Raw genomic sequence first — 21513 nt, 5'->3', positions numbered from 1 at the left:
AGCTGGCTTCTCTTAGACGGAGCACTTAGCCCTCTGCCCTTGCCAATCAGCTATATCTTCTTTATATGATTGTTTTGGGTGTCCCGACAATTAGTAGCAATGGATGCTACTCAGCTGTGTCAGTTCATTTTGCCTCCCCACGCAAAATCCCTTAATTCCCATGCCTGCCTGTCTTCATATAGCTTCCAGGCTGGTCTACATCTTTTCTTCAACAAATGCTCTGCCAAACTTGGTAGATACAGTCAAGGATTTTATCTCTTGGGATCATTTTGTTTAGTTGCACAAGTTAGTATAAGTTATTAAGAAGCCTACTAGGTGAAAATGTTCAAATAGTTTTGCACAACTAAGCATTCAAAACTCACCTGCACAGATGCACACTCTTTGTGATTGTATAGCCCAAGCAATGCAGCAAGGCAATGATAAAACTACCTAGGAAATCCACTCAAACCATCACTCAGAAAAATACTGGTTTTCCCATTGCGTTATTTCATTAAAAATATTTACAAATCAATCATTTAAAATACACTCAGGGCTATGCGACCTGCAACAGCCTTTTGAAAGCCACCCTGTAAGACTACTTCACTTACAATACTATTTAAAGATGTTGCAACCACATCTTTTAAACAAAAACCTACTGTAAAATTATTTTCATTAAGAAATGCAAAATGTTCCCTGTCTTCAAGACCAATCTTTGAGATAAATTCTGACTTTTAGATTCAGATCTTCAGGGGTCAGTACTATCTAATACACTGTTTATTTCTTTGTATCAAATGGCCTTACCTCAGTCAAATATTTTTTCTAAAATACAGCATGCAACAGTACACCAAGAACAGGGGAGCAGAAAATTGCATAATGGTTAACACAGTAATCAAGGACATATTAAAAAAATCTTCTAGCTCAAACAGAGAGATTATTATTCTGGAAAATCAGTGGTACTTTTAAGTCAATTCAAACAACTTTCCTCCAAATGTTTCATTTCTTTTACTACTGTTACCAGCACTGAAATAAATGCACCAAAAGGAACTTTGCCTGAAGCCCAAGGCTCCCTCTTGAATAATTCAAAAGCAAGATCACAGTGGCTTAATTAAAGGGCCCTTGCTCAGTTTCTTCACTTTTCCCATGTTGCTGTTATAGCACAATATGCCTCTATAAGGAATTAAGGAATTGTGTAGCAACTATGCTGCTTCCCTTTTCTTTGACAATGCAGTGAAATCGTCCTCATAGTGACACCAAACTCGCAACATTAACAATTGAAATACCCACAGGTCTGACACGACGACTAACAAGAAAACGTTCTGAGCATCCTCAAACCCGGTCATTCGTGTCCTGGCAAGAAGAGGAAAAGACAAAGCTTCCACTGGCTCTTTTCTTCTTGACCTCTCTCCTGCATGGGGTGGTGGATTGTGAGGCTGGAACACCTTACAAAAGTTAGACTACTAACTTTATAGCAGACAGTACTTGGAGACCCTGCCATTCATGCCTTTATTTCAGCCTGGAATGGCTAAGGTGTTTTCACCCAGATGTATCAGGTGACCTAAGAAGTTCTTTCCCCTATAAATCCTGCTTCTTTTGTATCCTTTGAGCAATAAAACAAGAATGCTCATCCTGCCTGTTTCAAACATGAGCTGCATATGGACAACTTGAAACTGCAGAAACAAGTTCATCTACTGTTTTGAACACGGTCTGAAAGTGCAGCTACTGGGAATTTTCAACACATAGCACTGTACGAGAGAAAATTCTGCACAGCAATTTTGCATGTCACCATTAATTTACTTGTCTACTACAGCATGTATCACATACATCATGTAAATGCTACAAGCAATACTGGTAAGGTGCCTGGGACATTCCCTAGGGGATGCTGGCATTACATGCAATTTGAAGAACACCCACGCCTTACAGACCCAATAGAAGATGTCATGTGAATCTGTATAAAAACACCCTGCATTTCTCTACATTTTTTATAGTAGTGAAAGGAGACAGTACAGCTAAAAAGCTAGCTATGTCACCATGAAAATCCATGACTGCGAAGTCTACATGCGTGGCAAGAAGATTCTGACAAGATGAACCTTCACCAAATCCCAACGTAAGACAAGCTGCTGTCCTGGCCAATTTTTCCAAGCAGATCTACTGCCTTTACCAGGCCGACAGTGAATCTGAGAAATCCTTTGTGGCCTTCTGTGCTCTTATCAGTTTCAACACCTGGAGAGGAGAGGCATTTGCAAGCTGAAGAGACTCTCAAGCCGATCAAGCAGCTCTGGACAGATTGCACTGGCAGTCTGCGCTGCCTGGCTAAGCGCCAGAGTCACTCTGCAGGGCCAAGAAGATAGGGCCACTTTGGTAATTAAGGGCACCTCTGCTCTTTTTTTACTTCGTAACAGGTCACTACAGTGTTACTGTATTAATGTATTAATTGACCAACCATTACCCTGATTTCCACTCATTAGTTAGCATTTCATATTAATCCAATCAAACAAAACGCACCTCATGGAAGTAAACACTCATTGATCTGTTTTGGCCTCCGGAGCCCATTTTAGGCAGCATAGGATAATACAGGTTCTTGGATTATTCGGATTAAACCTCATATTCAGTGTGTTATTTCTGACAAACTGCTTTGCATATTTCAGACATTTATATTTTTAAAGAGAAAACCAGAGCTCTTTCATGAAAAAATCTGCATTTTATGCAGTGTGGGACACCATTACCACCAAAGAATCCTTCCACTCAAAGCTGGAACTTTCTTTGTACTCATGTATAAATTATTTATAGTAATTGCAGAAAAAAAAGAAAAAAAAACAGATGAGAAAAAAAGTCCATGCCCTGCTCTGCTTCTTTTAGATGCATAAAGGCCACACACAGATTTCAGACCTATTCTAACTTACCAATATATAAAAATTATCTGAACACTCAATCTGTGTTTCCTGTTTTTGTTGGACAACTCCTTGGATTCCTCAGACTATTTTAGACCTTAGACAGGTTATACCAGTATAATTACGTGAATTATGGGTACTGGGTTTTTTTAACCAGTGTACATGCATTACTATGAGCCGTAATGGGAATGCAAAAATCACTGCAGAAAAGGCGACTTGGGTTTCTATCTCAATCTGGAATAAGACACCCTAATCCAGCTAAGTCCACATCAATGTAAGGGATATTTCAACCATTCTATATAAGAATTATTAAAGCAAGAAAAAAAATTGCCCTCTGTTTTTGTTTTTTGACGGAAAGACCAAAATCCTGTGGGGCAGCTTCCTCATGAGTACATTTGGTATAATGTGTTTCTAAGCAAAAACAGAAAAAAACTCTAAAAATAAAAGTTGTGATCAGTGCAAAATTACTACTACTTCTACTTTGCAGAGTCTACTTCTACTACTACTTCTACTTGCAGAGTCCTCAGCTGTCACGCTACTTGCTCTGCAGCTGTTTAGAAAGCCCTCCATATCAAAACCATAGTATTATTGTTAAACAATTTTATTTTAAAACCAACAACACATAGTTATTGCTTATAAACTATCAAGACTCAAATATGTGGAGAGAGACAGGCTTTTTTGTGCACATTCTGTTCTCAGCTCAGCTCCCTGTGCCTGCACAGTGCAGGAGCTCCAAACCCTGACTCCTTTCATGACTCAGCCAGCAGCACAGTTTACTCCGCCGGTCCTTTGGTTGTGTCTGCACTAATGTTCGAGGAGTCTTATGGCAAAACAGACGAAGGAACTGATGGAGTTAAAGAACAAATCGAACCTTTTGTGATCCTTTTGTTATTTTTACTAAATACAAGTGATGTGGATCCCAGACAAGGTGAAGAAACATGCTATGGTTTGAATGAATAGCCATGACATACAAGGCTTGGGCAAGAGAAAAATAGCAGGTTTACTGCGTTTTTAAGACAACTCAGAGTTAGTTCAAAGAATGGTGAAGTAATAAGAAAATGCCTCTGGATGGGTCTGATTTTGTCACGATCTATATATTGCTTTGTTTACCAAATCTTACAAATTGTTCTTCTGGACCTTCACGATGTCTGTGCATCTGTCTGAAGACATAGGGTAGTTAACACAAAAAGTTGTGCTCTCAGCGTGCTTTGGGAGGGCAGGAGCCCAAAAGGGAACGTTTTTAAGCCCCCTGAGCATGGACAATGAGTGCTGGTCCTTAGGACTTTACACTGCTGAACACAGAGGTCCCACTTCTGTGAATGCAGTACAGAAAGAAGAGAGGTGGCCAAGAGGTCCAAGAACCAGAAGCTCTGGTGTGAAGATTCCTGCAAAGATTTTGGCCAGGAAGTGTGCCAAAACAAGCCACCTACCTCCTCAGACCAGTACCAACCATGGAGGTCCACCCTTTGTGGCCCAAATTCCCCAAAGGCTAACATGTCACAGCACTATGACACGAGGGTATGTTCACAGAATCATTTGGGGAGGTCTTTGGGTTTCTTTCTAGCTTACAAAGAGTTCAAGTGCAAACAGAAACACCAAGGAGAGCCTGCCCCCCTCAAAACTGAAGAGGTACAAAAAACTAGATAAAACTAGATATTGGCACTTCCAGAAACCCAGTGGTTGGTTCAGAAGGTTCCCCAACATTAGAATAAGGGTCTCATGCACCAGGACTGTGTGCACAACTGAAAATCCAGAGGCAGAAGATGATTAACTTTTGGTCAACACAGGAAGACTTCCGACCCACTGATTTCATCACCCCATCAACAATCAGACGCACAGATCGCCTTTTTCTAAAACAAGATACACCAAAATAAAGACAAGCATGTGGCATTTGAGTATGCTAAGTACAGGACCCAAGGGAAGAGAGCTGACCACTTGTTATCTTGGAGTGTAATGATTTTCACAAACGCCCAGCACTGCTGTATTCCCTTTTAATATAAAATAACCTGACATTTGGGGCATTGCTTACCATCTCAGTAAGGTTCCAAAATCTTCAGCAGCTTCAGACAGAGTGACAGGGTACATTGCAAGTTGCTTGTTTTGAAACGACAAGTAAATACTGCTCTGCAGGCTCATATAAAAATGCTAAAGCCAATCCAGCCCTAAAGAGAATTACACTTGCAGAAAGCTGCATCTTACTAATTCTAACCTCATGAACTAGGCAAAATTATGGGCCTCCGAATTCCAGTAACATGAACTCTTTAACTGTCTGTCACAAACAAATATGCAGACTTGTTTTTAACTGCATTTTCTGGTTCCTCTCTGACAGGTTCCCATATTACGCTTATATGGGGTCATACCACATACATGATAATAATATATGTCCTCACACTCAGAAGGGTGCCTCCAGAACATGTAGATCTAAATGTTGATCGTTTCATCCCACCTGTAATTGCATGGAAACAGGACATATTCTTCTTTTACCCTACAGCTTGACACATGCCATAGATAGTTGATCTGTACTACAAGAGTACTGAAAACAAAAAAAGTGGATCAGTATCATCGCTGTACACTTCAATTCCCTCCAGCTCAAAGAAGATATTCTACATTTAAACTACCAAAACATGAATCACGTAAGTTCGCAACTTTATTTTAGAGGTCAATTAAAATAGCTAACATTATGTTTGTTTTTACACAGAAACATAACTTACTCTTCCTCTTTGAGCAAATCACAAACATGAATTTCTATCAACAAACTGCAATCTTGTTTACATTCGTTATAGCAAGATAACTCAATACTGCACAAACTGCTCTGAAAATTTTCATATAAATTAAAAGGTTAGCATGGAGATTTCTCAAGTATGAGTCTTGTTTACTATGGGACAAGTGTCACGAAATCATCTTTGTGAAGCCGCAGTTGCATGACAGTTAATTTTCGGTCAGAATTAACTAATGCTATTAGTGAACTACCTCAAAGTGATTTCTTCAGTAAGGCCAAGGACCAGAGGACACCGAGCACCTTGAGGCCATCCAGCTCTATTTGTCTCTGGGACAAGGTGTGGCTCAGCCACAGGTACGTTTCCTGCTAAAGCTGAATTAACTTTCGGGCTGCAAGGTGAACATAAGGAAGAGTAGGATATTGGTTTAGGAAGACCACTGCCTCCTTACTTATACTGCATGGAGTCTGAAGAAAAAGGTAGTAAAAGAGAGGTCAGTGACTTGAATTGCAGATACCACTGACTATTCCTCTACTCTGAAGAAGAGCTAAGCTAAGGGCGAGTACTGGCAGAGGCAATTCATCTATGATGATGTTCAACGCTGAAAGAAATGACAGGGCTGGAACTAGGATGGCAGTTCAGCCTAGCATACACCAGAACAGAACAAAACCTGGTATCAAATGGGCTAAGGAAGTTCATGGGGCTTTATTTATACCTGGAATTAGAAGAGGTTGCTGACCTAGAATAAAGGATAGCACTAGGACCGGGTTTAGAGATGGGGCTCAGGCCAGCAGATACTGTTAAGCTGCAGCTTAAAAGGAACCTCAGGGTTAACATGAGAAGTGGTGCTGGCTTAAACCATCTGACTGCAGAGGTTTGTGGGATCAGGAGCGAGATAATGCTAAGATTAGGAGTGGAATTAGGGTTTGAGCATGCTCTAGAAAAGGTTGATGAACTGCATCATCTTGTTTCAATATCAGGGAGGGCAACATGCCATGATAAAGGTGCCACATGACAGGACTCCACACACCCTTAGCAAGCCTAACACACCTCCTGGCATGCCAGGCCCACTCTGCATTATATCCTCTGTTCACTCAAGGCTCCCTACTTGAGCTGTATGTGTGATGTAAATCTGATGTGCACCAGACCCCTTTAGATCACCCTATATGCGAGTTTACCTTTCTTTGCACATGTGCATAGTAAACCTGGTGTGCCCAAGATGTCTGAAAACATCCAGTCCTTTCTGTCTCTATTTCTTCCGTCATTTGTACCAAGTCTGCCATGTCTGAAATACAACAAAGTCTAAAAAATTTAAGCGTGTGGCAAACAATATTTCCTGTCTTCATAGACACATTTTCTAAAAGAGTGGACCAAGTCTGCACAGCGGTTTGGTCCTGCTAAGGAAATCAAAAGCCAGATCAACCAAATATACAGAGATGCAGCATAAAAGATCATCTTCGTCTTCTCCAAACATGAGCTTTGCCAGTGCTGACCTTGGCAGAGCTATTTAGCACTAACCTTTTTCCCAATTCTTGGGAGTAGTTATCTACCACATTACTCAGAATTTTCCGTGTTAGGGAAGGGTTCAGGATTGACCTGCCTAATTTACATTACAGCAAAACCTGATGTGTATCTTCTCTATCTCTGTGTTTTAATCACAAGATAGGCTCACCCATATTAGCAATTTAAGGAAAAATTCAGTCTTAGTGGTAAGAGAGGCCTTGGACCTGACAACAGCACTTTTTGGGGAAGGATGAAACAAGTCTTCAAGAAACTTATAGATGTAGAACTTAGCAGCATGGTTTAGTGGTGGACTTGTCAGTACTAGGTTAAAAGGTTGGACTTAGAGGTCTTTTCCAGCTTGAATGATTCTTTGATTTTATGATTTAATCACATTTCAAAGACAAAATCATGTCCATACTGGAGACTATACAGTTAAAAACTTTAAAAATCAACACAAGTAGTACACAGCCCACCTCTACCAACTTTCAAGCTTGCAGTTTGGAGAATGCAGGGCAGGCAAAAATGATAGTTGCTCAATTCAACAAGCAAACCTGCTTCAGCATTCACTACAAACTGCAGAGGAGAAAGCTTCACAGTGAGTCTTGCCAAGAGGGAATTACAATAATCAAGCCTTATGGTCACAAGACCACACACTACTGTTGTGAAACAGTCAGTGGGTAAATAAGGGTGTAGCCTGCAATATAGCTCGGGACTGGAGGAAAAAAAAAAAGACATCCAAAACATGGTCTTAATCTTGAAAAGGTACAGAGTCAAGAAAAAAGAATCTCACAAATTTGCATGAGTGACAAAAATGTGGCAAGAATGATGCTGCTGTTCTAATATTTTCAATGAAATAGAATAGGGAATAAAGGCACATCATAGAGACAAGCCTGCAGCAAGTAATTTAATCAAAAGCAACAACAGCAACAAAAGGGAATTCCAAGGCAGTTAGGAGTTAAAGTTAGGATGATGTAGGACTGACAGCTGAAGTTCAGTGTATTAAGGTGAAATCACAAGGAGTACATTTCCAGAAAAATAAGTTAATAGCAAAAAATGATAAAAATTAAGATGCTGATTTTAAACCATAAATATGCAGGTGCCTCAGACCAGCAGAGATGCTCGTGAGCAAAGCTGAACCAGAAAAGCCACCGTTCAGCAGCCTTAATGGTTGAAGTCTGACTGAACATTTTCTTATGCCTTTTGTGTTTCAGGCATGTGTACCAGTGTAACTGAAGGATTCCAGAGAAGTTTTCCAAAATTCTTTTCTTGTTTGCAGACATCAAGTAAAGAATGTGCAAAATAGTCACTTCTACAAACCTCTGCCCTCAGCTCTGCGTAGGCAGATGTCTCTGCTGCCTCTATACCAAGCAAAACTTCCTCTAACGATCCAGCTTTGGTTGTCTCACCACGCCACAGCATTAGTGCCAGACTGGAGGGAGAGAGGACGTGCTGCATCTACCCTCTACAGCAGACACTCGGGATGTAATATCGTCCCCCACAGGGGCTCAGCGGGGTGCTCCTGGCCTTTTCCACTGCTGGCCATTTTCAGGGAAGATAGCTGGGCAGCAGGGAGTGGCGGAGGGAGGGGTGAGCAAAGCAACCTTCGCTCCTTCCCGCTGACAGGGCACCGACTCGGAAAGCCCAGGAGTGGCAGGGGCTTGATGGGGAGAGGCAGGCCTACGCATGGCCGGGCCTTCTGTATCGGCAGGGAGTGAAGGGCTGCTTCGTTCACTGCTTCTGCTGACCCCTGCTCCTCTGAGGGACAGGGGAAAATGAAAGCTTTAAGTGTATGGCATCATTTCCACTGCAGGGAGGAAAAGATGATAGTTTGGGCAGGGAAAACGGGAGACTGCAGTCACATATACATGACACAAGTCACTGTGCTGGGTGGTGAGAGGACTGCGATGAAGCATGCCGAGCCCTGTCACAGGGAAAAGCAGGAACAAGATGTAAATCCTCCAGGAGAAGGGCAAATGGGAACATAGCCATGACTTTTAACCAGGTTCATGAGTAGTGGCTGTCAGTGATACTTTCCCAAATAACACCACAAGTTTAACTACATATGCAAAAGCCTCTCACACAAAAGCTACCCCCAATCCAACCTCCTGAGAGCTTTCTTCTTTATGGCCAGCCTGTCAGAAGTGGCAGGTTTCAGTGGGGGTCTTCTTTCTGCGTGCTAATGTGTCCTAATGTGCTATTCAGGATGCTCTCAGCTTTCACCACTACATTCTTAATTTCTCTGTCCACACTAAGCTTCTGGTCCTCAGATATGATTTGCACTTAAGTACAAGCAATATAGTGTTCATTCCACTGGTACAATTTAACATACAATTTTCCAACCTGTATTAACTCTCAGATTACTTATGAGGCAAACCACTTATACAGCTTTTGACAAAACCCATGCTTTTTAACACCTTTGTCTCTACTAGGGGCTCGCTGGGCTCTAAAATTTCTGCTCTAGAGAAAATAGAGGGTTAAAAACTTTTAAATCATTGTTCACAGTAGCCTAGATAACATTAGCAAACCTGTTGCAATCAAAATTCATAAGCTGTATTTCCAAATCTCACAACTCAGGTCAAGAACCACAATCATAATTATCATCAATGAAATACTGCACCCTGACTCACTCCATACAAATATGCTACACTTATAAAAACAGTCCTCTGCTTCGCTAGACAAGGAAGGCAAAGGAAGAAACTGATAAAGAATAATTAAAGTAACACTGCACTAATGAAAAGGTGAAATAATTGAAGCGGCCCATGAAGTAACCAAGTGTTCACAAAATAACTCAACAGATGTTACACTGGAAGGCTCAATATCCAGCACACAGATGAAATAAGAATGTGATATTAATGGCTGATCCTACAGTAAAGTTGATCATGGACCTTCTGTTCCTAACTTTCAAAATGAAACACTATATTGCATGTAATTCTTGCAAGCAAACTTTACAGAATGACCAGGAAAATCAGAAAAAAAAAGAAAAGGCATAGCTAGTACGATACTCGACAAAACCACAGAAAACAGAGTTGAATTTCTCATTGATAAGAACAGTGAAATACCATATAATCTGCCTATTACTGTACCTTCATGACATCTTTGTAGGAATGAATAGCCTCAACTTCTGCTTTGTCATCATCGTCATCGTCCTCCACTCCCTCATCCAGAGCATCATATCCTTCATCTCTACTCCCATCAGTTTCTGTGGTGTTGGTCATGTGGTCTATAAGCTGCTCCAGCGGAGGACTTAATTCCCGCTCTTCATTGTCCTTCAAACCATAGTCCAAGGCTTTGTATATAATAATCCCTAGGGATTCGATAACCTATAAAAGTAAAAAAGAGGTATTTGTTAATGCCATTCAAATGAACAAATAGGCTAGACTAGAAATGCTCTTTTCTGGTGCTTATATAACAAACTTAGCAATGGAGAAGACAATGAACATCAAAATTAAAGAGAAAAATGAACATCTACTATCTATAGTAATACTTCAGTAATGTAGCATACAACATACAGGTCATTATTTCAAATTTTGAAATAAAAGTAATAATTTAAAAATAAAGCCAGGCCCTTTTAGATTTAAAAAAAAAAAAAAAAGTACTCAAAAACCAGTACTATAGATTTTTATATACAACCTTTCTCTCCTGGGAAAATTAAAATAAAATGAAAAGAAAGAACAGTTTAACATGAGATGCCTCCTTCCTCCACGAATGGTTACGACACTTGGAAACTGGCCTTTACTTTCTGCATTTCTGCATAGACCTGAGAAATGTCCGGAGCCAGCTGTGGACATCCCAATATTAACTCTCTGAGCACTGGGACATCAGCACACAGGAACTCTTTTACCTTCTACACGTACTCCACTGAAGCTACCAATGCCTGGATTTCACTGTGATGAGTTATTACCTTGATTTTTCATTGAATTCAAGGTTTCCTTTTTGTGCTCTGGCAAGAGCAAAGCAAGCAGATGAGCCCTTACTCAGTGAAAGCTAGCAATAAATTGTCACAAACATTCCCAAATGCTAAATGCACATTTCCTTTCTTGGCATCAATTATTTTCCTTACAGAAAATACCGAAGCTAGCAGCTTTCTAGAGATGTAAAGAGATGGCATTTCAAACTGTGGACTTTGGAAAGTGGTATTAATGGAGAAGGAAGGGAAAATGGGCTTGCAAGAGTAAACCACAGTAAGGCAATGTAGATGCTTGTCTGACAAGGAAAGTAGGACTGGAGCTATTGCATGTAATCTCTCATCTTTCTTGGGTGTTATGATGGCTAGTGTGTCACACAAATGAGCAGACTCCCGTGTAGGAGTAGTTGGCACTAGAGCAACTTTAATAACAGAAGTTTTTCTAAACATACCAAACCCTGTCATCAAATGCCATTTACTCTCGTCTGGCTTTCAGTACTACCCTGGTCAACACATTTTTTAATGTAGATTTTTCAAAGTCCATTTTGGTACATAAGATAACATATATAGATTCTTAAAATGTTAAAATTAACTCACTAGCAGCTTACTCGTTCTTACACAGCAAAGTATTTTTGTATGAATGCTTGGAGGTTTGCAAAGACTTAAAAATGATAGCTGAATGGACAATTTCATGCACCAGCTGTAGTCCGAAGCTTTACACTTATATTCATTCCTCTGCTGAGATCTCATTGGAGTGCAAACCCACTTTGCAAGAGAGCAGGTAATAAACAAACAAACATAAAACCCATTAAATAAAACAGCCCTTTTAGAATCTATTTCCAATAATTTTGATAACTTGATCAATATAAATATTTTTCCTATGCTATTCTGTTGAAATGTGTTTATACTTACTTGAAAAATATTCTTAAGATACAGATCAGAAAAGTGATTAGGCAAATTAATGAAGAAAAATTCGTCTTGATTTATTTAGATCAAAGAACAGCGTCTGACTCAGGAAATGCTAGTGAGACAGCCAGGTACACCAGGGAAGCATCACTGTATGCTAGCTCAGTTCTCACGCACTTCCCCAGACATCTCCTGTGACCCACTTCGGAGACAGGACACAGCACCATACAGAACTTAACAACTGCCATAGCAGAATAAAACTTATGTTTGCAATGTATCTGGTTTGCCTCTTACAGAAGCTGTTTTGTAATAACTGCTTTGTAAAACTTGTACTGCTATAAAAAATCTGAACAAATGGGAATTACATAAAATAAACTAAATTCTACTGGTATACAGGTACCTGTTTCCTATATGTAATACCTCATATATGTATATGTATATGTATACCTCAGGTTCTCAGTACAATCTCAACATATACCCCTTCTACTGAAAGGGAACAAAAGAACAGCAAGTTAATTCCAACCCGAAGTGGACCTAAATGAAAAATGAAGTACAGTTGAATAACTGCTTTGATATTTTAAACACTTGGGAGTAAACAAGGTAATTTCTAACTTTAATAAAAACTAAATTTAAAAGAACTTAGCATACCTGAGAAGGACTGAAATGTCTGAATTAGATGCAAAGAAAATAAATTCTTGTGCCATACAGAGATGGCTGCTGAAGACAGATTCTGGATTTTGTTAGACACTTAAAAAAAATCCATGGAAGAGGGGTATAAAGAAAGTGCGCTCCCTCTGCCTCCTTCTGTTTGGGAACAGGATTAAGGCATTCAAAAGCACCATGGCTAAAGCTGGGTGACAGCTGCTGCTTTCTATGATGTATCAGCAGTGGGGCTCTTGTAGTTCAGTACCGCGGCTTGTATGTTTTTCCACACTATGTACAGATTTCCTAATACATGCAAAGCAGACACAACACAAAAACCTGAAATGGTTCCAATTCAGACCCAGATTTCGGGCTTTCAGCTCCTTATTTAGGAGCCATGATCAAAACCGCAGTATCACAGGTTCATCTTGCCGAGAGACAAAGCACCAAGCTTCTTAACCGAGCAACTTTCTTTGACTTGCATTAAAACTGAAAACATTCAGCGCTCTGAGTAATACTGGTTTACCAAGGACCTTGTAAAACCACAAGTGCGGCATGAATATCAAACAAAAGTCACAGAACCGTCCAAACTTCTTCACCTGGACGGAACTGCTAATGCAACTTTACACAAATAAAACTTCCGTGTCTATATAACTAGAAACACAATGTACAAAGTTAGACAGCTCATTGCTGACTAATCTCACGAGCGCTAACACTTTGCCTGTAACATAAGTCAAATACAAACAAAAAAAGGAAAACCTGTTCATGGTTGAATGGATGAATTGATAATATACGGTTTATTGAGCTGGATAATCAGGGACTAACATATTATTGTTAAAAAAGCATCCGTTATTTAAAAAGAAATGACTGGTTCTAAATTGCACTTTGTTAACTAAACACGAAGTAAATACTTCCAGCACCTAACAGGTGACAAGTACTGACACACTTTTGATTTACATCCCTGAAAGCAGAGGTATAGCATGAAAAGAAAGTGTAAGGAGGGATTTAGTGAAGCCCTGTTTTAAGCCAGACAGATGTACGTTGACACATCAAAACAACTACACGCCACTGGAACAAGTGCCAATACAAATGATAAACAAGGCTGCTTGATTCAGATTAAAAATAAATAAATCAAGTTCTGCCTCTCCAGTTTTAGAACTCATTTGTTCCTGGCTGACTTAAATTTTGGCAAAGGACCTGATCTCTACAAATCAATCAGTAGCTAAATAACTTAAAAAAATAAACATGGAAATCTGTGTTATTACGCTTTACACCTTCTCCCCAAGTTCTTTTGAAAGTCATGGCTTCAGACCAAAGAAAAAAAACCCACACACCAAACATTTCCCACAGACTGAACTTGCACACTGTTGTGCTTAAATCATTAGCGAAAGGGGAATTTTGTCTCGCAGTGAGTATTCTTTCAGTTCCGACACCAGTCTGGACTTGTATTATACTATTGCTTTATAACAACTTGCGATAAACTTGCAAGAGACTTTGCCAGAACATTTTGACTTGATGTATGCTATAAAAACAATATCCTCATGCTCCTTCTACACACACACTAAAACAAAACCCCAACCATTCAGATCATTTTCATAAACAAACACCAAATGGAACTTTCCACGCTGCATACGTTCCTCCAAGACGTTAAGGCACGTCTCTGAGAAAGGGGTTCTTTACTTTCCAGGTCTTTTATGGGACATTAAGTTATGTTCTTCCAGTGAACGCTGCCAGTTTCACATTCTTAAAACTCTTCACATAGATAGCCTTTGTATAGGAGCAAAACATGTTTGAGACTTGCAAAAGGTTCAGGTGAAATCACTGTATTTCACTTTTTTTTTTTTAACTTGAGAAGAATCCTTTTTTCCCCTCGACGTGGATGTTTCTGAATCTTTCTGAAGCTCAGACGAGAGGCAAAATCTGCGTGCCGTTCCCCCCACTCACCACACACACAATAGGGCACTGTCTAAGCTTTCATCCCCTTCCTAGGGTTTGCTTCAATTTTTAAACAAAGCAACAAAGCCTAAGGACAGGCACATACTTACAGCAGCAAAGGGCTTTTTTTCAGCTCAAATTCCTGTCCCTCCCTAGCGTTCTCCCTTCCTCCCAAAGCCACGCAGGTTTTGTAGCCCTAAATTGGGATTAAAGAAGCCGTAAAGCTCCAGCTCCTAAGGTGAGTCAACTAACTTTGAACTTTCCCACAGGGACCTCAAATACAGCACCCAGTCACGATAATATTTGCATTTCTACCGCATCGACTTTTACAAATTCTAATTTTTTTTAATTAAAAAATGTACACTACAATTATTATCATTAAGTTCTCAACTTTCTTACCGGCAGTTCTCCAGAGTATTTATGAAAGAGAATCACTGTCTCACTGTCTTAGGGTAAGAGCAGCATGAGCCTGGATCCGGCTGGCAGTGGCCACACCACTGGCCGTGGCAGAGCCACCACCCCTGCCACCCACCCAGGCAGCACCAAGACAGCACGCAAACACCGACCTCGACCTGTCCTACTGCTGGCTTTGTATTACCCTGCCAGGGGCTCCACGCCGTGTTTCTGGTGGCATAACGCGCCGTGGAGACATGTCCATGGACAACTCTGATTTCACGGGTTGTGTGCCTTACGTTTTCTACTGCTTATTAGGGCATGCACAAGTTTTTGTGATAAAATTCTGCAATACAATCCAAAAGATGGGTGTATTGAAGCTAATGGAAAACAGACTGCTCCCCTCCACCAAAGCCAGCAAGCTACTGCTCTGATTGCCATTCCCCTCTGTAACAGAGTAATTTGCCTGTTTCTTCAGAACCTAACTCTGTAGCTGAGGAAGATCCCACTTTTAGGGAGGGTGAGCAAATAACACGGTTAGGATAAACCCAGGTACCCTTTCTGGTTATTTACCTCATCATTAGTGCCCTGGGTGACTCTCAAGAATAACTCACGGCAGCAGAGTATGCCTAAATAGGTTGTTGTAAGACCCGCTGCTGTCCCTGCATACCTCAGGTACCCTCAGGTCAGTTTTACCACAACATTCATTCCCCAGTGGTAACAGGCCAGCATCACCTGGGTTTTAATAGCAGGGGACATGGCTACATTTAAATATGACCTTCACTAAATTAGTGAGGACGGATTCATTACATTAGTGAAACAGACGGTCAAACAAGAAAAAGTGAAAACTTTCAACTGCTCCCAGCTGAGCAGCAAGGATTCAGAGTATTTGCAGTGAATCAGAAGAATTACTCATAACCAAAGAATATAGACATAAGAGACAGGATTATTTAACTTCTGGGTGGTGTTGGTTCACAACTGAAATAATGAGATACTGTTTTCTGCAATATAATGAGCCTTGCTATTTAATACAAAGCAGTAATAAAATACTATTATTTCCTATTTAATATAAAGAAAAAAATATCAGAATGTACAGGATACAAAAGAAAATAAATATGAAAAGAAATGAAATGCAAACTTAATTAAATTCAATCTGTTTTAGATATATTCGGATTTAGGAAAACTTCTCTATCATATTCAGGGTAAATCTTTTCCAAATTGATTTTATATCCGCAGGTCTGTGAATGCACAATATGGGTACTGAGACCTACTTGCTGAATCATTTTACTATTCAGGCACACAATAAAGAGGTTCAGTGGAAGAACTGATCAAAGACACAGAACAAGCTTGAATGTACAAAGGCGATGCCAGCTTTTTTTTTCTTTTCTTTGTTCCCTCCCCAGCGAATATGTAAAAATCTAAGCAGTTAAAATGTGCTTGGACCCAGTTGCCTCTTAGAAAATGGCAGTAATTTAACTGTAAGTTTATTAAGGCTCAAGTGTAATAATATAACTCTCCAGCTTATTCAGGGGTTCTGATAATTATAAATATGTTTTTGGTTGTCTAGGTTTCCCTCTAGAGATTATCTATGGAGAACAACCATTCATTAGCATAAATGAAAACAGAATTTCTTCCATTGTATCAGTCTCAATTTACATTTTATCTGCTACATCAAAACATTGGGAAAAATCATTTTTTCTTCTAGTTTTTGTTCATACATTATAATCTTCAAGCTTCAGATAAATATTTAGTCTGTTATTAAAGAATTTATCCAACCTGAAGGAATTTCACCAAAGTGACAGTTCATCCCCAGAGAAAAACAAAATTAGATTCCCTGATTTAACTGTGAAAACTCTAGTAATAGCTGAAGCTCCAATAAAAGAATTAGGTGCAATAATTAAGTAACACAGATGGTGAAAGTCATTTTAAAGTTCTTACATACGCCTCTGTTCATATCATGGTTTTAAATACAGGTCATGTTAAGGCCTTTAGCCTGATCTCATTTAAGTAAACGGCAGAAATAGCAATGACATAAAGAGTTCTGAGTTTGGAATATATTTGCTGAAACAAAGGCAGAGCAGATATGTTCTTGTATTTCCCTACTGCAGGCTTAAAACCATCTGAAAAATGTCTTAAAACATCTTATGTATTTAGAACTTTAGGGATGTTGTTTCATCTTGGGTTTTTAGAAGTATCTTATTGTCATTGTCTATAATTTTCCCCAAAATTCACTTAAAATCTTAGAGGCTTCAAAATTCAGCACATCAGAATTTAGTTTGTAAATGCCTCAAGGACTATGGAAATGCTCCTTAGAACATGTTTTTTACTTTAAGTTCAAGATACAAAATCAGATCATGTCACAAACTACTGCCCTAGTTCACTTCTCATGTGAAATATCTCCCTCCTTGGAGACCTTCAGAAGCCGCTTGGATGTGGTGCTGGGCACCCTGCTCTGGGTGGCCCTGCTGGAGCAGGAGGTTGGGGCTGGGGGCCTCCTGAGGGCCCTGCCAGCCTCAGCCATTCTGCAATTCTGCGAAAGCCTTATAATGCTCTAACTCTTCAGACTAATGCTTCTTGCACATAAGAGATTTTTTTTTTTAATAAAAGTTTTGAATCTAGTATTAAGCTGATAAAACTCAAGGTAGTAGTATATTACATCAGAGTCATTTAATACTGTACCTATACAACTGAAAAAACTGCTATTCTTTTTAGCACATGTAACCCTTCAGTATACCTGACTTTACTCAATAAAATGAGTTCCAAACAAAGTTTTTGTGGTTCTAGCTGCTGTTTTTAATATATATAGGTTGGCCTAGAAATAGAAATCAATCAGGTGAACTCCTTAAGTAAGCCAACAGAAAGAGCAAAGAATTTAGTTGACCACCAAAAACAAGCCAGGCCACTGAAATTCCAGAGAGTCAATTGTGTAAGAGACAGAAATTGTCATTTTTGTATCAGCCTTTTGAATAAATTTATCTGTATTACAATAGAATATCAGATTAACTACAGCGAAAGATTTTGTAGTGAGAGGTAAGTGACCAGCTCAAGTAAAACTTGTATAAAGAAAAAGAAAACAAGTTCAGTAGCTCTGATCCTCAGAATTCATGTGTGACTGGTTTAAATTTGGCTGATATTGCATATCTGCCCGTAGTCTGTAACACAAGCTATAGATGCAAGATAATAAAATAACCTCACTTGAAAACACTTCGAGTAGCTTTGATTCAGTCCAATTTACTTTAGTCATGAAGCAATACAACACCAATGCCACTTTTATTCAAAGTATCTATCTACACAATTCAACTAATCTCCTCAACAAGATATTTGTATTAACTTCTTAGCCTTCCCACACAGATTTAATTCCAGCCACTAGAGTCGTCTGCTACAGGCTCAGCCCCCATTTAATTAATCCCAAAATTAAGCGGGTAGACTCCAGCTGCAATGTAAACCACTTCTCCTCTTGTGACTCAAGAACTTTCTCACAACTATTTCCCCCAAAATTAACAATTATAAAAGCCAAGCAAATAAAATAACTGTACAATGAAAGCTGTTCTTTTAAATACAAATTCTAGATTAATTAAAACTTCACATTTGCATGTATGTCTTATAAGCTTTCCACCAGAGGCTCTCAACAGACTTTACAAAAGTCAGGCTGCTTTCACTATGTCTTGCAGATTTAAGTGTGCATTTCAAGCATTTTGCAGACAATGAACTTAACAGAGACAGATGAAGCATCTGAACAAGTTCGCACAGAGTTGGGAATATGACACTTCTGGCTTAAGTGCAGCTTTCCTGACATCCACCTTCTTCCATTCCAGAAAAACCATGTCCTTCTGACTGGTAGAAGACTTCTTATTAGCCAGATTGTTGCAATTTTAAGATTTCATTAGTCTGAACTCAACAATGTTAAGAACCAAGCCCAAACATACCAACACAACAGGTCGTTTTTAAAGTGACATGGCCCAGAGGAGGGCTGACATCTCTTGCTTTGTAGTGAGTAGCATGTACGTTAAACATACACAAAACAACTCAAATTTAATGCTGTTGGTCTAATGGCACTGAATACTGATGGGAAATCAAATAACCACTGGTAAGAACATTGTCCTTTTCATCAAAATGAAGGAGCAATTCCTGAGAAGTCCATGGGACACTGGCTTTTACTACACAGCAACCCAAGACTAATGATGCGTGGCTACCTTTACTATCTCATGGATAAGCACTCGGCCACACCTGGGCAGATATCTACACAGAATTTATTTCCTAAAGAAACTAGTGGGAATCTGCAGATATGGCCTGGGAACAAAAAGCTGAAAAGTGAGAGACTCTTAGTGAGATGCTTTTTGTTAGTCAGATCACAGAATCACAGAATATCCCAAGTTGGAAGGGACCCACAAGGAGTCCAAATTCTGGGTCCCCAAAAGACCACCCAAAAAATCAGACCGTGTGTCTGAGAGCATTGTCCAAACTCTTCTTGAACTCCGGCAGGCTCAGTGCCCTGACCACTGCCCTGGGGAGCCTGTCCCAGTGCCCGACCACCCTCTGGGTGCAGAACCTTTCCCTAACCCCCAGCCTGACCCTCCCCTGTCCCAGCCCCATGCCGTTCCCTCGGGTCCTGTCGCTGTCCCCAGAGAGCAGAGCTCAGCGCCTGCCCCTCCGCTCCCCTCGTGCGGGAGCTGCAGTCCGCCATGAGGCCTCCCCTCAGCCTGCTCTGCTCGGGGCTGAACAAACCAAGGGACCTCAGCAGCTCCTCATGCGTCTTCCCCTCCAGACCCTTCGCCATCTTTGTAGCCCTGTAGTAGATGTGCAAGGAAACACGAGCTCGGCATGAAGGACATGACTTGATCATGAAATATGTGAATTTTCACATGGACTAACATGATAGCTCAAGGAGTTACTTACGTGTCAGACAGCTATTCATTTAGGGCATGTATGATCTCTAACCCTGTCATACAAACATAACGCTGCAGGATGACAGCCTGTGCAAAGCTCCTACTCATACGAATATTACTCCATGCCCTCTTCCCAATAAGCAGCGACATCAGACACAAGCTTCTGGATCACTGGCATTCAAATACTCCTCCAAGACTGAATGCCTAAGTGAACATACAGTATTTTAGCAATGAGCAAAGGGAGTTACTGCATAATTACCTTTGAGCTCTCACAATGGCCTCATTGAGAAAACGAGCATTCCCCAGAATAATGCAAGAAAGCACCAGCAGGCACTGTTGACCAAGTTATCTACTCATAAGAAGATACAAGCCTGACATTATTTTTTAGGTCTGAAATTCAGATACAATGATAGCATGGGAGGCTGACTTACCCTAAACCAAAGAGGAAACAGAACCTGTGGCCAAGCCTCAGCAGAAAATTTACCACCTACTCTGAGCTGTAAAACCCCAGAGAACCCATATATGAAGTGACATTCGGTTTTCTGTTTCCTTCACTGTTCCTTCTGAACAGTGAGACCCTCTGCCAAAGAAAACCATATTAAAGCACATCTCTATCACAATTCAAAGTTACTGAAAAATTAAACATTCAGTTTATATCCTCAGGTATGAAGTACCTTAGTGCAAGACATTCTAGTACCTGACACCTCCCCAAGTCATCAGAAAGTGCTGAACTATAACAATTTATTATCCCTAATGGCATAGACATATTCCTGGACTACAAATGGCTGAGCATTGCCCTATTGCCATTTGTCAATAATGATAATATCCATGAATTCCATTACAGTGATGATGGTAAAGATCTGCTTATAATCACAGTTCAGAAATGTTATGCTATTTCCAAAAAATGTATCTCCATTTTATGTTAAGATTACAAAACAGAAAGAAAGAAAGAAAGAAAGAATGAAAGAAAGAAAGCAAGGAAGGAAGGAAAGGAAAGAAAGGAAAGAAAGCATTCCTAACTCTGATTCCCCACAGAAACCTAGATCATACAGTCAGATTTTCTACAATGCTCAGCCCTTGGCCTTCTAATAGAGATATTACGAGATATTATCTAGATAATTCATTTAGCTGCTAAGATAGCAGCCAAGTTTCTTAATATCTAACCACTGGTGGGGAAAGGTTAATTTAAACACTAGGATCTATGTATGCTGCCCAGGTACTTCAGAGCAACAACAACAAAAAAATGGATTAAATAATATATATATATATAAAGGTTATATGCATGCCAATTAACTAGACTTACTCCCTCAAAACTGATACTCAGATTCTCTGCCCTATTTTGCACTGGTTGGGGATCTCAAGAGTCACATCAGATCAGGCCTAGAAGGGACAACCCTGAGACTCTCCTGTGCTGAGCCCTTGTAAAGGGATGTGCTGCCACTCTCGCCATCCTAGCCCAAGGAAAAGCCAGATACATAAAGATGTATTTGAAACATAACATGGTAGCAAGTGGAAGGGGGAACACCAGGGCAGAGCAATCTACCACATCCACAGGACCATTACAAGAGAGATATAACATGGTCCTATGCCGTTCATCCCTGGATCAAGGATTCACAGCTAGCTCCTCAGAGCTTCCTCTCTGGCTGGCAAAAAACCAAACAAACAAAAAAAAAAACGCAGCTTAGACGTACAGGGAATACAAACCCCCTTAGACCTGTCATGCTTTGGAAATTAAAATGCTGCTGCAATATTACCCTGTC

The 21513-nt window shown here is 40.0% G+C and overlaps 1 protein-coding gene across 6 annotated transcripts in view; it reads right to left on the bottom strand.

Annotated features, from left to right (window-relative positions):
* The window catches only part of SPIRE1 (spire type actin nucleation factor 1), a 129844-nt gene that overhangs the window by 59924 nt on the left and 48407 nt on the right, over positions 1–21513 (bottom strand). For all 6 annotated transcript variants that reach the window (XM_035565354.2, XM_035565355.2, XM_035565356.2 and 3 more), the window contains one exon: positions 10171–10407. In XM_035565354.2, coding sequence (XP_035421247.1) covers positions 10171–10407 — 237 coding nt within the window. The remainder of the gene's footprint in view (positions 1–10170; positions 10408–21513) is intronic.

This window comes from Cygnus atratus, chromosome 2 (assembly GCF_013377495.2).
Source record: "Cygnus atratus isolate AKBS03 ecotype Queensland, Australia chromosome 2, CAtr_DNAZoo_HiC_assembly, whole genome shotgun sequence".
Taxonomy (NCBI): Eukaryota; Metazoa; Chordata; class Aves; order Anseriformes; family Anatidae; genus Cygnus; species Cygnus atratus.
This window is presented reverse-complemented; position numbering and strand designations above follow the sequence as displayed.